The sequence below is a fragment of the Sinohyriopsis cumingii genome, chromosome 1 (genome assembly GCF_028554795.1).
Source record: "Sinohyriopsis cumingii isolate HCF-2022 chromosome 1, ASM2855479v2, whole genome shotgun sequence".
NCBI lineage: Eukaryota > Metazoa > Mollusca > Bivalvia > Unionida > Unionidae > Sinohyriopsis > Sinohyriopsis cumingii.
Genome location: NC_142961.1, coordinates 144,613,506 through 144,628,572, shown reverse-complemented (window position 1 = coordinate 144,628,572; position 15,067 = coordinate 144,613,506). Strand labels below are relative to the sequence as shown.

Genomic DNA, 15,067 nt, shown 5'->3' with positions numbered 1-15,067 from the left:
GACTGACATGTTTAAAAATTAAATATCGTAAGCGGGTAGTGATTTTATTGCATGGAAGATACCACGATTCCGTAAATTGCCGAGTTTTTCCGAGTTTTAATGAGACGACAGATCACGTGGTACCGTGACGCAATACTAGCCAGTCCTCGAATACAAACATAAACATTGGCGAGCGAGGCAGACGGAAGGAGACCACATTTGGGTTGCACATTCAAAACTTGAATCTGCAGTCTGATATAATAGTTTATGTACTGTACTGGTCAGTGTTAAAAGAACTTTTTTAGGCACAGGCCCCGGGCAGGTGACTTAAATAAACTCAAGCCCTGACAGAAATTCCACAAGCCCGGACAGTTCATACCTGTCAGCTCTCAAGCCGGGAGAAAAACCTCCTGATTTTGGGGGTATTTCCTCATCTACATCTCGATCTCGTAATATCTCTAAATTTTTCGCAGCGAAGTCCCGATAATTACATTATGTCTGTCAATTTTCATTTGTCAGAAGAAGAAAAAACCAACCCCAAACCGTTTATGAATAGATATAACGTATGCAATCCACAGTCTAAGCTGCCAAACTGCAGACATCGTAGTGATATGACTGAAAAATTGTTAAAGCTATGTTAAAAATTCAAATCACACGCACACACGTCTAAATCCGGCACTGGACGAAATAATTAATATCACACAACATTTTTTTTCTTTTTTTTTTCTTCTTCAGTAAATTGAACGTGAAAATTAAACATTATTCAAGTAAATTTCAGATGTTTTTAAACAACTACAACAGTACTATAGTATAACAAAATTAAAAGAATACAATTGTCACCAATTAGCTTAAATGAATGATCACTGTGAAATTTTCTCTGCAAACAAAAATCGCATCTCCATTTCCGCCAAAGAAACTCGGCCAGTTAACACCTGACATTCCTCGACCGTATATGTAAAGTTTAATTACCATAATTAAATTAAAAGGAATAAAACAAAATATACCATGCAGTATATGTGGCCCTAAAGAACTAATTCTGAATAAATATTTTGTTCAGCAAACAGTGTTACATGCATTAAGACTTAAACCTGAAGTCCATGGCATCGTAAGTAACAACAAAATAGGCATCGTTTATTTTGGCAATCAATTGCTGGTGCTTACACACACACACACACACACACACACACACTGTCGAACAGGGTTTCTTTGAAGTATGTCCGAAGGGCAGTCCTTTTCACAAGATCAATGCAAGGATGGAATATGTTCATCAGTCACATCGGCTTTATTGTGATGTGATGTGATTTTGATTTTTAACGTAGCTTTAACAATTTTTCAGTCATATCGCTACGATGTCTGCAATGTGGCAGTTTAAAGTGATGTCTAGCACTGGGGCATCATGCCGCAGACATGCAGCATGATGTCCCACCCAGTCACATTATCCTGACACCAGGCCGACCAGTCCTAACACTAACCTCTTAATGCTGAACGCCAAGCGAGGCAGCTGTTAGTACCATTTTAAAAGTCTTTCGTATGACTCGGCCGGGGATCGAACCCACGACCTCCCGCATCCGAGGCGGACGCTCTAACCTCTAGGCCACCGGAACGGTCACATCGGCTTTATTGTTTGCGTACTTAAATCAAAACTTTAGCTATTTTGCAATTTAGCCAGAGCTGACCAGAATATACAAAATGGGCTTGTCCTGGGGGAATAATAAGGCGTATCACATGGAGAAAAGGTACGTCCCATGGGCGCTCGCACATTGGGGCAAGGGGTTGGGTCAATAGTCCCCCCCCCCCCAGTTTCTATTGTCAGCCATTTAATGTGAAACTTTGACCTCTTTTCTTTTAATCGCTGTTATTTAAACTGCCCAAGGAATAATTTTATATCAGTTCCAATCATTACAGATTACCGTTTATACATACTACATGTATACAATGAGTTTTTAAAAAAATTTTTAATTTTTATAAGATTACTGAAAATTGTGTTTTCTCGAAACACGACAGGTTTAGAATATTATTTTTTGGCAAAGCCTCCATTTGATTAAAATCAAATCTAAATTTCACCTTGGACAGTATTGATTTGATTTAGATTGTGCCGTGTTAAGGCATGCATGTCAACATCTTGAAAATACATTTACTAATTTCACCAGCGCGATCAAAGTTTCCTCAGGCAAACAATTTTTGTTTCGACAAGCCTGACGGGGACCTCATTTTGAATACAGGATGGGCCGGAACTAAAACCAGAGGGACCCAGGGTGTCGGGCTATCCGATTTATTTTTAGCACTGCTGGTGTAGATAAAAGATCTGTGAATTGATTTTGCATTTTGTTGATTTTGCATTTTGTGGTCACTTACTCGGCCTTCTGCCTATTTTCGTAACTCGCACGTTCAACACTTTTCCCAGGATTTAAAATATTCAACGTTATGTCTGGAACAGAGCCAACTTTTTGTCTAAGCCAAGCATTTGCGTATCCTTGAGCTGCCATTTTTTCAAAATCCCTGTCGTAACACTTCTTTGAGAAATGTAACGAGCACATAGGGCTGTATGGTGTTGCTTTGAAATCGACTCGTCTGTAATAATGTATCCATTCTTTCAGTATGCCTTTATCTTTCGGAAAAGAAAAAAAAACATGTTGTCCACTGGCTTTTCTTAATGTTTTATTACACCCGTAAGCAACGCAAAACGGTACTGTCTTTTACTCTGGCAACTCCCACTTGAGCTGCCGGAGTCGCTACTATGACGTCACATCCCGAAAGTAACCGAATAGGCGCGGAAATTTTGCATACGAGGTCACGGAAATTCAGCTCCTAGAAGATAGGCCAATATTTTAATATTGGCATTTCGGTCGCAGATGATACTTCAGAATAAGGTTTACTGCTATAGTACCTTTATTATTATCCAATATTTCCATTGGTTTCTGGTCTCCTTTAATGTAGCATAGAGATACGCCAACATTCTCTCCACTGTGCATGTTTTAAATGCAAACAACGTCACCTTACATACGTCACTCTCTCAAAAGTACATGACTGGTGAGCGACCCCTTTGTGCTAAAAATAGACCATGATGTCACTGTGCCCGGCTGCCGCCATATTGTTTCGGACAAAGTACCGAGAGGCACTTAATAACAAGTAGTGTGTGTGTGTGTGTGTGTGTGTGTGTGTGTGTGTGTGTGTGTGTGTGAGACTTGGATTTGTAACGTAGCTTTGACAATTTTTCAGTCATATCGCTACGATTTCTACAATGCGGCAGTTTATAGTGATGTCTAGCACTGGGGCATCATGCCGTAGACACGAAGAATCATGTCCCACCCAGTCACATTATCCTGACACCAGGCCGACCAGTCCTAATACTAACCACTTAATGATGAGCGCCTCGCGAGGCAGCTGCTAGTACCATTTTTTATAAGTATTTGATATGACTTAGTCGGGGTTCGAACCCGCTACCTCCCGCATCCGAGGCGAACGCTCTAAGCACTAGTCCTCCAGAGCGGTCAAGTAACGTTTGTAAATTTATAAAATTTCTGTCCAAAATCTTTATAAGCGCCCAAAGTATTAATACTTTTGTGTTTATTGTATCTGTTTAGGGAACCGTGGTGGCTCAGTCCGTAAAGCGTCTGGACTCGTAATCCAAGGGTCGCGGGTTCGATATCCATCCAGGCCATCCCTGCCCGTCCTTGGGAAAGGCACTTAGTTCGCATTTCCTCATCATTTAATGCATTAAATGTGCCATTAAAACCGACAAAAACAAAGAAAGTAACAATCTTTCACCATTTGCTTTTATATTGATCTTCATGTATCACGGTATGACCAGAGTGTACTAAAGTTCTGTTCTTTTCTGACTGACGAGGCCGAACCGAGTGCTTACAGAGAGTATCATGTTGGTCTTTGTAACGGGTCGACTGTAACTTGAATCTTGAACCTATAAATTAACAACGATTTTATCCACAGTTACTTGTATACAGGGTAATCGACCTTGTAACCACATAAGACGTAGAAGAGACTTATTGATTTTGGGGTCAAGCTCATTGTGGATCAAAAGTAAAGATTTTACAGAATTACTTTTCTTCTCTAGAAAGATCCTCGACCAAACGCTGTTGATGGCTTGCACTTAGAGTAGCAAAGAAACCTACAAACGTGTGCGGTAGAAAGGTCAGGGGTCGCAATCAGTATTAGCCTAATACGACAATGGTTTCGCTGAGATTAGTTGGTCAGTAATCGTTGGGGCCAAGCACGTCTACCGGTGCCTTGATATCAGACACAGAATTGACACATTCTATGTTGTTCTCTTGTTCCATACATTCCTCTATAGCTACTCCATTTCATCATCGTATTCGAAACGAGTTAGTTCAAAATTTAATTCCAAACATTCGAATTGTTGCACCATTTGGAACACAACTCCTATCAGTGCAGGTCGTTTTGGATGTTACAAATTTCCCCATTCATATATTTCCCATGTAGATATAAAATATCATAACCATTGGAATTGTTATATGCTTTAAGATTGATGCAGAGGATCTCTTAAACCTTCTGTTTTCAAAATAAATGATTTATGTCTCTTAGAAACGATGTAGTTTCTACATCTTTAGATGTTCCAAGAATGACAGCAAATACAGTGTTTTCTTTTTGATCCTCCAAACTATTCCACTAAAGCTGAAATAGTTGTATTGATTTATATCTTTCCACAATCTCGTGCAACTATTCTGTGTTCTGTATAGTTGAGAACGCTTTCTTCATTGCTGTTAATTCTTACCAGTTGGTATATTTTTAAATCAATGTTTTGCAATCGAGAAGCATTTAATTATTTTTCTCTTCGTATGTAAGTAGGATTTATCTTTAAATCCTCTAATTGTAATGGATTCCAAAACCACTTTTTTTATTCCAAAGGTTATTTTTTGGTTTTGCAAAGTTTGTATCTATTAATCCTTTATCGTTAGGATTAACATTCTTGTACACGGAATATGTATTTCCGTTCCGCGTTACAAGTGCTTTTCCAGTTGCATATGTACAGCCGGTCTGAACTATAATGTATTTTCATGATTCGTTAACTTGTTAGTTTTTATCGGTAAACCAAAGACAAATATATACATGTAAATAGGTGTATCTTCATTAATGTTTCGACAAATTCTACTCATGCCTGTTGCATTCTTCGTTCGTAGGTTTGCTCAATAGCCGATCTATAATAGTTTATTTTTTTTTTAAAATCTTTTATAAACAAGACTAGTTAGATACAGACAACATTATCTTTTCCCACTGTTCCATAAATTGTATTACGTAAATTGGACTGTCCTTAAATATTAACCTCTTGGAACTTGCACTAAAATTGTTTATAAGAGTACTATAGACATCCTGTAAAATTTAAGGCGACGACGATTGTAGAACGAACTTATGCAGATCATGCACACTGTGTTGTTGTTCTTTTATAAACCGTTAGAAATGGTGGTTTTTTTTATATAGTAACATTGTACTTGTTACCTAGATATTGCAACTAATTTAATCAATCTTGTATTAGAAATCCAGGTCACTTTTATAGAATTCGATGTAGTTTATCCAAAACACAATGCTTTTGCATTTGCCTGTTCTTCGTTATAATGAGCAATGATAGTGTCATTTGTATTCAAATCTGATTTGCCTGCCATTTCCGTTGCAATTTTACTTATTTTATTATTTAGTAACGCGCCTTTACAATTTAAATTCATAAAGATAAGCAGGATTATCTGCCCTTGTTGCTCCACATTGCCCTTTAAAAAAAAATAAAAAAAAAAATGAAACCGCTTGTACTCTTGTGTCGCGTCGTTTTTTCTTAATAATTTCAAAACCAAAAAGGTTTAATAATAGGTTTTACACTTTACCAGTGAGTTTCCTCCGCATGTAACATTGCCATTACACTTGTTGTGTCTAATGTATCTAATACAACACCACGCCGTAGCTAGATGTTGTCTAAAATTAATCGATCTTTTTTAGTGTCTATTCTCTCTGTTTCCGTGTCTTTTGTCTCGTACATATTTGAATATATTTCTGCTATTATTTACATATTAAATTATGCTTGCGTATAAGTGAGAAAAAACGAGGTTTTAATTTATTTATACACCATGTGGTATTGTTTGCATTGAAATTCAGCTAGATGAAAGAGTAGATTCGTAATAACGATGGTCGGAGGTGGCGCTGTATTTGATTGGTCCCGTAATTTGTAAGCAGAGAGTAAACCGACAGTTCCTGAATTTGAATTTCGGGGAATGCATCGATGTATTTGTTTATTTTCACGGAAACTTCGCCCATGCAGAAAACGATACTGGTATTTTAATATTTCAGTATGGTCCAGAACTTGTGATGTCTTCTACTTTTGCCAAATATACTTGTATCTGTTGATCACATGTATCCACCCAAGAAACTGCTAGGCACTAAAACGTCCGATGTCCGAAATAATCCAAAATGGCTTATGTTCCTCGGCAAGCATCCTTTTTCTTCGCAACGGCTATGGATTAAATGAGAGAAACTGTCTTTGACTTTATGTGTCGTTGATGTGCTTTTTTTTTTTTTATTTCAGCCGCTGAACAAGCGTCCCATGATCAACAACTCTCACCACTTTGATCACATTGACCGTCTCGACAACAAGAAAAGCCGGAGCAAACGAAACAGCATCAGCAGCACGCGCAATAGGTCCAGTAGAACCAATAAAATAAGAAATAAAGATGGAAAAGAAAACTGCGTCTCCAATGCAAAGTCTATTCTGCAGTGTTACAATGTTTTTATTATGGTAAGAACACACAGCGCATTTTATACTGGAAAATATATTCTTTGCGTTTAATCAATATTTCCAGTTTTAGACAGTATAAAACTTTGGTGAAGCTAACAGAACGCAAAATCCAAAATTTGAACCTACTGATTGGGTACTTTCATTTTTTAAATTTTATGCAATGGGAGAAATCCAATAATCAAAATTACGTATCAGTCTTGTGGATTTTGAGCAGTTGTTGTTTTAGGGTTTAACGCCATTTTTCAGCACAAGATAGGCTATATATGGCGGCCAGTATAACTGGTGGAGGAAGAACCCTGGAAAACCCAGGGAAGAACCACCGACCCACGAGAAGCTACTGGCAGGCTTTCCCACGTACCCACGCTAGCCGAGCCTTGGACTCGAAGATTTTGAGGAGAAATTAATTTTGTGATATTTAACTGTTACAGGTGAATGTAAGGTAATAGAATTGTACGATACCTCGGAACAATGGTGGATGTGTAGTGCCAACAAAACCATCGAAAAATATCTTTAAAAATTGATTGCAAACAATATTCGATGATAAACCCTTCCACAAAATGTAATTTCCTACAGTTAGAATATGTCACTTAGATGATGTGTGTCTGTCTAAAACGGGATTGTGTACTATATGAATGACTGAATACACACGCGAACACACACTTGCAAGCACGCGTGTACCCATTGTGAATGTGTGCACGCGTTCTTGCATGTGTCTGTATTATTTTTCCCTACCCTACATTTATTGTTGACATTGGTCACCCAATAACCAACCTATTACGGGGATAATAAAAAAATTGAATATATTTTTTTCAACATTAAACTTCTTTTGTACATACAATACAGACAGGGGATTATTCAGTTACATTTTCAATAAAGCCCTTAAACTTCTATGGTAAATGACTGTTTTATGTTGTTTTTAAGTGAAATCCAGTGTTTTCAGTATTTTTTTGTAGTGTAATGAACGTATTTTCACACAGACACACACACACACACACACACACACACACACATATATATATATATATATATATATATATATATATATATATATATATATATATATATATATATATATATATATATATATATATATATATATCGTTATGTTGTTCTAGGTGGTCGGCGAGATGAACCTTAATATTTTGAAATTTCCTACCCACGTTATTTTTGTTTCGCATTCTATTGGTCGCGAGCCTAACATCACAAACTTAATCTGGGTCGCCGCCTGTCAAGGTTAAGAACCAGTGGATTAGAAGATAGTTTGGTAGCACTAACGAGCCATCTTGCTTTTATGAGTCTTTACACCGCGGGCCCATTGGCAAATTGAAACAGAATGCATCGTCGTTGGAATACGGCTTGCTTCCGTAATTAACTTAATTACAGGCCATGCGGACACGGATACTGAAGAAGTTTATCAGGATTTCGCCACATGGAAATTAAATTACGTCTAGCTCCACGACTTTCATCTTCGCATATTTCTTTGAAACAGTAGATTTGTTGGTAACATTGCACCTGTCATCCCAACTAAAAATGCATACCTGAAATATTGCAATCAGAGTATGCATTACTTGTCATGAATATGTTGTGACTCAAATCAGCAAACATAGAACATTATTTTTAACACCCATTTCATATTAAGAATGAAATTGTCGATATTATCTCAGGAAGTGAAATGGTGGGGGTTTTTTTTAGGCAACATTGTATGTACGTGTTGCTGTTATAGGTCCTGTTGTTTGCTAGATTTTGAACTAGTGCACGCTGGAGGTAGGGAGATGGGAACTACAACATTTGAGTTGTTCACCGTAATTTATAGCGATAAATATCATTAATACTTAACACCTGACATCATAAGGTATAGGAATGAAATTGCCGTTAGGCTAGATACCTTTCTGTGATAATCTTAATTAGTCATCGATGAAGTGGCGTGTGTGTGTGTGTGTGTGTGTGTGTGTGTGTGTGATTTAGATTTTTAACGTAGCTTTAACAATTTTCCAGTCATGTCGCTACGATGTCTGCATTGTGGCAGTTTAAAGTGATGTCTAGCACTGGGGCATCATGCCGCAGACATGTAGCATGATGTCCCACCCAGTCGAATTATCCTGACGCCAGGCCGAACAGTCCTAATACTAACCTCTTAATGCTGAGCGCCTAGCGAGGCAGCTGTTAGTACCATTTTTTTAGAAGTCTTTGATATGACTTGGCCGGGGTTCTAACCCACGACCTCCCGCATCCGGGGCGGACGCTCTAACCACTAGGCCACCGGAGCGGTACGATGTAGTGGCGTAGCAAGAAATCCTGTCCCGTACCCACCCACCTACCGCCCGTAATTCTGGGGCCATTCCCAATAAAATTTCGTACGTTTGATGTTAATATTGAGCCCCCCCCCCCACTGGGCCTGCTCCCCCACCCAACTCCGCAGTTGCTTTGGGGCGGTTACTATGCCACTACATCGATGAATTCTCATAAAAGATTTATACTGATTTCTGCACTTTCTAGAACAAGATTGATCAATTTAATTTAACCTCTATAAAGAATATACATGCAGTTTTTAAAATAATATATATATATATATAAGGAATTAAAAAATAAAACATGTAATCACGTCCCGCCGTCGAATAGCTTATTTATTTTTCATTTTGTCACGAAAAGAGATATAATATTTTGTCGGTAAAACAAACACTCACGTCTACTCATATGAAGAAGATATTTAGAAAATGAAATAATCTCTCAACATCGCAAAACCAGGGTTAGTGGTGATGCTTTTTGAATATGTATAAAACTTTGTATCTCTGCCACTCACACAAATCTTAAGCGCAAATGAAAGATTGACGTGGGAGTAATATTACTAGTAGGAGGTTATTCTTTTAAAGTTTAAAAACTTTATGTCCGCAACCAGATATCCTGTCTGACTGGAATAATCTCTTTTGTCATTTGAGATAAGCAGACTTTTAATATTAAAACAGTGGGGTCGGATGATTTTGGTATGCTTTATCGAGGAGTCGATTAATTTGCGGTAGGACATAATAATTTTTTTAGTATGGGTTACAACGTCTGAGCTGGTAATTTTAATTTTAATTTTTATAAATGTATTGTGGTTGCCAGAGCTAGGACGCAGACGGAGGAATTTCCTTTTCGTGTGGTTATTGGTTCTTGAAAAATAAGAAATAAAATATTGGTAATGTCACTGGCTTCATTTGTTGTAAGTAATTTGTTGTTGCTTTTTTTAATTTTTGTCTCGTAAGGATGGATGGTTGGGTGCTGGTTTCTGAAAAATGAAGATAAGGTTATTTGTGGCCGAGGCAGAAAAGAAAACGATCTAAAAGAAATTATATGTATTGTGGGTGGTATGTATATGTTGTTGATTTAAAAAATATTAACATTTTTGTTCGTGGGCAAGTGTTGTTTTTAAAAAAGTAAAAATAAGGTTACTTGTGATTGGTCTGGGATTCAACCCGTCAATCTCGCTATTGAAGAAAAAAAAAATCTGACGTTCGTTGGTTATGAACTAAAGAAATGTCGGAGTTCTTATTCAAAGTCCGAGTCAAAGACTGAAACCGGTTTTGTTCAATTTCTTATGTGCCACATTATGAAAGCCATATCTGATTATATCTGGCTAACTCCTCAGTTTTTTTTGGTTAGCTTTTGCTCTTACAATCAAACCACTCCATTTTTGTACAGCTATCTGAAGTTTTGTATCATGTGGCAGAATTGTTTTGAGAATGTATTATAGATTTTGTATAGTATAAATTTTATTTAGAGGAAACCATTATTGGCATACGAAGTAAAGAGTTCAACACGTAGTTATCTTACTGCGTATTTTATGTTGTTTTTAAAAAAATTAGATTACGCTGGTCTACAGTCAAAATGCTTCCGAATAAATGTAGTCAAACGTTGCTAATTCACTGAGAACGAAAATGATGCTTAAAAATGTTGATTAGCTCTAGTTTTAAAGATATGATACTGGGTCAGTATATACGACCCTTTACTTGGTAATGGCGGAGGATAATTGAGTTATAAGGGGAAGGGATCTCAGTTTAAACCAGAAATGACTAAAATACATATGTGACTGGATCTATGAATAAATCTATGACTGGGTTTGGACAGCACTTGCTTTTTAACCAAAACAATGATGCAATCTGAGCTGGTATTGCGTCATACATGATATGCATTACATAATTTTATTCCAAGAATTCATGGATGGTGCAATCATACGTAAGCTTACATCACTCAACAAATTGCCAAATATCAGCTTTAGAAATCATAACGTGTTGTGCTCTCTTATTTGTAAGTGTTTGATTTTGCAAAGGGACACATCTCTGTTTAGCCAATGTGAGCAGAGATCCCTTGTACTTGTGTGAACAATGCAGATAATTTCTGTTATGTTTGTGGTGTTGTGACTTTTGCATCACAAAAGCACAGTATAACCACTATGGTTAAGAAAGCATGTCACCTTTATTTTGGCAGCAAAATTGGAGATCAGGACAAGAGGTGTGTCCCACACATATGCTGCAACACTTTATCTCTGAAGCAGTCGACATCTAACAAATTATAGAAAAGTGTTACCAGCACCCCCTCCACCATTGCTTCTATTCATTATAGTTAGAACATATTATTGTTGCCACCACCACCCATATTAATTATTATTATTATTGTCATCATTATTATTATTATTATTATTATTATTATTATTATTATTATTATTATTATTATTATTATTATTATACAGATCCTAGGCTGTGGGGCGTTGGGAGTGGGAATCTGGTTGTTAGTGAAGGAATACAATACAAGGGAGATAAGTGCGATATTGGGTTCGCAGACAATTGAGATCATCACGTTCTTGGTGATATCGGGCGGTGGAGCGGCGACCATACTAGCTTTCTGCGGCTGCTGTGGTACTATGAAGAAAGAAAAATTGTTCTTAGGATTTGTGAGTTGCCTTGCTTTTGCGTAAATCTGAAAGAAAATGTCTTGAATTATTAGACTCACTGTCATTAGTAACTCCAGTATTGGTCTTGATTCAGCTTTGTAATGTTTGCACTGTTAAACACAGTTCCTTATGTGCCATATTTGAAAGTCATATATTACAATCTTAAATTGTTTCAAAAAAAGAATATTTTGTTTCAGAAAGATTTTAAATCTTCATACTGTATTTACTTCGACGGTCATCTTTTAAAAGAAACAAAGAAAATTTTTCTGTCATTTCTTCGTTTGTTTTTGTAATTGTGTGGTAAGTGCTTTTTCTATGTACAAGTCACATGGGTTATGTATATATGCTTTTACTCGTTTTAAATTAAATATAAATTTTTCTGTTAAAATTTAACACTATGTTTCTTTAACTCAAGTCTATTCAATCCTGATTTTTGAAAGATCTTTGCCCTAACTGTCACCAAGAAACTTCCAGATGTAAACTATCTGTTGCTATGGACTTTTACAATAGAGTCCATGTACTAAAATTGGGGCAAAATAAGAGCGGGTCAAATGGAATCGTTACAATCGAGGGTACTACGAATTTGTTTAGCAATATGCGCAGCTTTCACAACGCGTGACATTCAATCCGGATTGTACTGGATCACACCTTTTTGTTCATTTCGTCCAAAAATGTATACGTACTTTAACATTGATTTTGCCCTATGCACTTCTCGGTGCGTCTAAATAATGACCTTCCAAAGGAATATGGATGTATACGAATCCAAATAAAGTGAATATTTTCCACTCTAAGGTATGACTATGTAGAATCAGATTCTAAAAAATGACACCCATTACTGAAATACTGAAATCAGTGTTGAATGCCTACATAACCCATGTGACTTGACTATAAACGGCCAGGTGGGGAGTTGGTGGGGTAGTGGGTACAGTACTGGTAAAAATAAATTAAGTTAATCTTTTGCGATTTGAGTTTGGCAGGACAATCGCAGTGGTTTTTCGCAACATATCTTTTCTTTTCTAATTATTTATACTGTTCATTACTTTTATGTTATATTAATTCAACTGTGATACGGTCTGTCAGAGTTAAAATTTTCCTCACAAAAGTCATTATTCTTATAAAAATATAGATACACATTGCACGAAGCACCAGATTCGGCAATTAAAAAGACGGAAAATCGAACATCAAGTATTGAATTAAAGTAATTTTTGCTTGAACAAAATAGGGAAACATTAAAATTATGTATTTCCATGTACTGAAACCATGTATGATATTGTATTTTTCATTTCTTTTTTCTGTCTTTTTTTCAGTATGGTGTAGTACTTACACTAGTTCTCATTACCCTTGGTGTAGGACTGGTTCTTGGATTCTTATTTAAAGATGAAGTAAGCTCATATTGTTTTTTTTTGTTTTTTTTTTTGTCTTACCAAAATGTCAAATGATTATTGCTTTCTTTGGCCTTTATCGACAATACCAACAAAAGTAATAACAAAAGTATCACGGCATGGTCTCATAATACATGTATCAGTAATAAGCAATCAACAAATGCAGCCCAAAGTCTCAGACATATTCACTGTTGTCCTTGGTGTGTTTAAATGTGATCATTACAAGAATTGTAATTGGCTTACTGTGACACCATATGGTAAGTCGGTGCCCGCAGTACTAGCGCACTTAACAAAATTGTTTCATAGAAACATTTCCATTTTAAATAAAAAAAAATAAAGCCAAATGATAGGAAGAAAAATGTAAGTCTTTTTCAAATTCCTAAACCTGACAACAGTTCCCAGAATCTGAACACAAACAGGCAACATAAAAATATGTTACTGTGTCATAATAGACCGCCACGTTTATTTAGAGACTTTCTTCAGACACGACAATTCACGTTTATAATCTCTTTGCCAAAGTAACATTTGTGGAATGTTATTTTCATAATAAAATTCTCTCTCTCTCTCTCTCTCTCTCTCTCTCTCTCTCTCTCACAGGGACATTCGGTTAAATCATAGATACATCATAGATAGATTAACTGATCAGATGCAAATTGCAGCTTTTTAGAATCTCGCTGACATTTTAATTTTTCATAAAATTTTAAATATTAAAAGCATTTATAAAACAGTTTATTATGCCTTTAAATTCCGTAATTGTGTATATTTATATTTTCTAATCCTTTTCATTGTTTCTTCCAGATATCAGATAAAATCAAGGAGCGATTTAAAGTGACAATTATAAAACAATATGGAATAGATATACAAAGGAATACTACCAATAAAATGTTAACAGATGCTTGGGATTCTATGCAGCAAGCGGTAAGATGGACATTTTCTTTACTCTTTTAATTAGGCACTCAGAAATTATTTTGTTAATTAACGTTACATTTAGTGAAACCACATTAGCTCGGTTTTGTGTAGATCTAGCTCGTAATCCAAGGATCATGGGTAATATATACCTGCCCAGGCCAGCAAAGTCTGCAGCCTAATTGTGTCCTTGGGTAAGGTACTTGACTTCCACTGGCAAATATAAAATTCTTTTGTTTAGAATTATCAAAGTACGTCACTTTGTTATTGATTAACTGGCTGCCAGTTCACTTAACCATGGTATCAGTTTCAGAAAAAGAGCACAAAACGTACAGCATTATGATAACGATTAGCAGGTTTATTAACCTTATTCAAACTGGTGTTTCAATCCGACGTTTCATGTTGTAAGGACAGTAACTCTTGAATACTATGTAACGGTTTAAAGTAGGTAATTTCCCCTATTCCGTATCGTGTTCACTGTGCCTAAGTTGCTATTTATTATTATATAGAATCAGCTGAACATCATCATCAAAAGAAGAAAAAACCTTAGTTCCACTTCTTGCTATGACATTTGTTACCTCTTCAACAGACCGCTCCGGTAGCCTACGTGATTGCAGCCTCCGCCTCGGATGCGGGAGGTCGCGGGTTCTAACCACGGCCGAGTCATACCAGAGACTTATAAAAATGGTACTAGCAGCTACCTTGCTTGGTGCTCAGTATTAATAGGTTTAGTTAGTATTAGGATCGGTCGTCCTGGTATCAGGATAGGGTCTATTTGTTTTGTTCTACAGATTACTCCTGACAAATTACATAAGCCCAGATCTTCTAGCATTTTATTCTACTGCAGATCTGGATTCGCAGTTAGACTCGACCTGTAAGGGATTATAAACGGTAGTTGTTGAGAATTGGATTAGACAACATACAAATGTATGAGGATAGTCATTACATATGCCAGTACAGGAGAGCAGTATAAAACATTATTCTACTTGATTTCCATTCTTTGAACATTAAATTTGTTAACATTGTTTGTTGAGATTTACAAAAGTACTGTTTGACACTATTTCATCTGCAGCTGGAATGTTGCGGAAGTCGTGTCGATGAACACGATTTTCCGGAGTC

At 36.5% G+C, this 15,067-nt stretch overlaps 1 protein-coding gene across 5 annotated transcripts in view; it reads left to right on the top strand.

The window, feature by feature from the left end:
• Positions 1-15,067, top strand: part of LOC149808077 (tetraspanin-9-like) — a 148,818-nt gene that overhangs the window by 32,061 nt on the left and 101,690 nt on the right. For all 5 annotated transcript variants that reach the window (XR_016423969.1, XR_016423974.1, XR_016423971.1 and 2 more), the window contains exons 2-5: positions 6,524-6,733; positions 11,460-11,660; positions 12,968-13,042; positions 13,841-13,960. Coding sequence is in view for 2 of the 5 variants with exons in the window: in XM_089973363.1 (XP_089829489.1) it covers positions 6,524-6,733; positions 11,460-11,660; positions 12,968-13,042; positions 13,841-13,960 (606 nt within the window). In the remaining 3 variants the exon portion in view is untranslated. The remainder of the gene's footprint in view (positions 1-6,523; positions 6,734-11,459; positions 11,661-12,967; positions 13,043-13,840; positions 13,961-15,067) is intronic.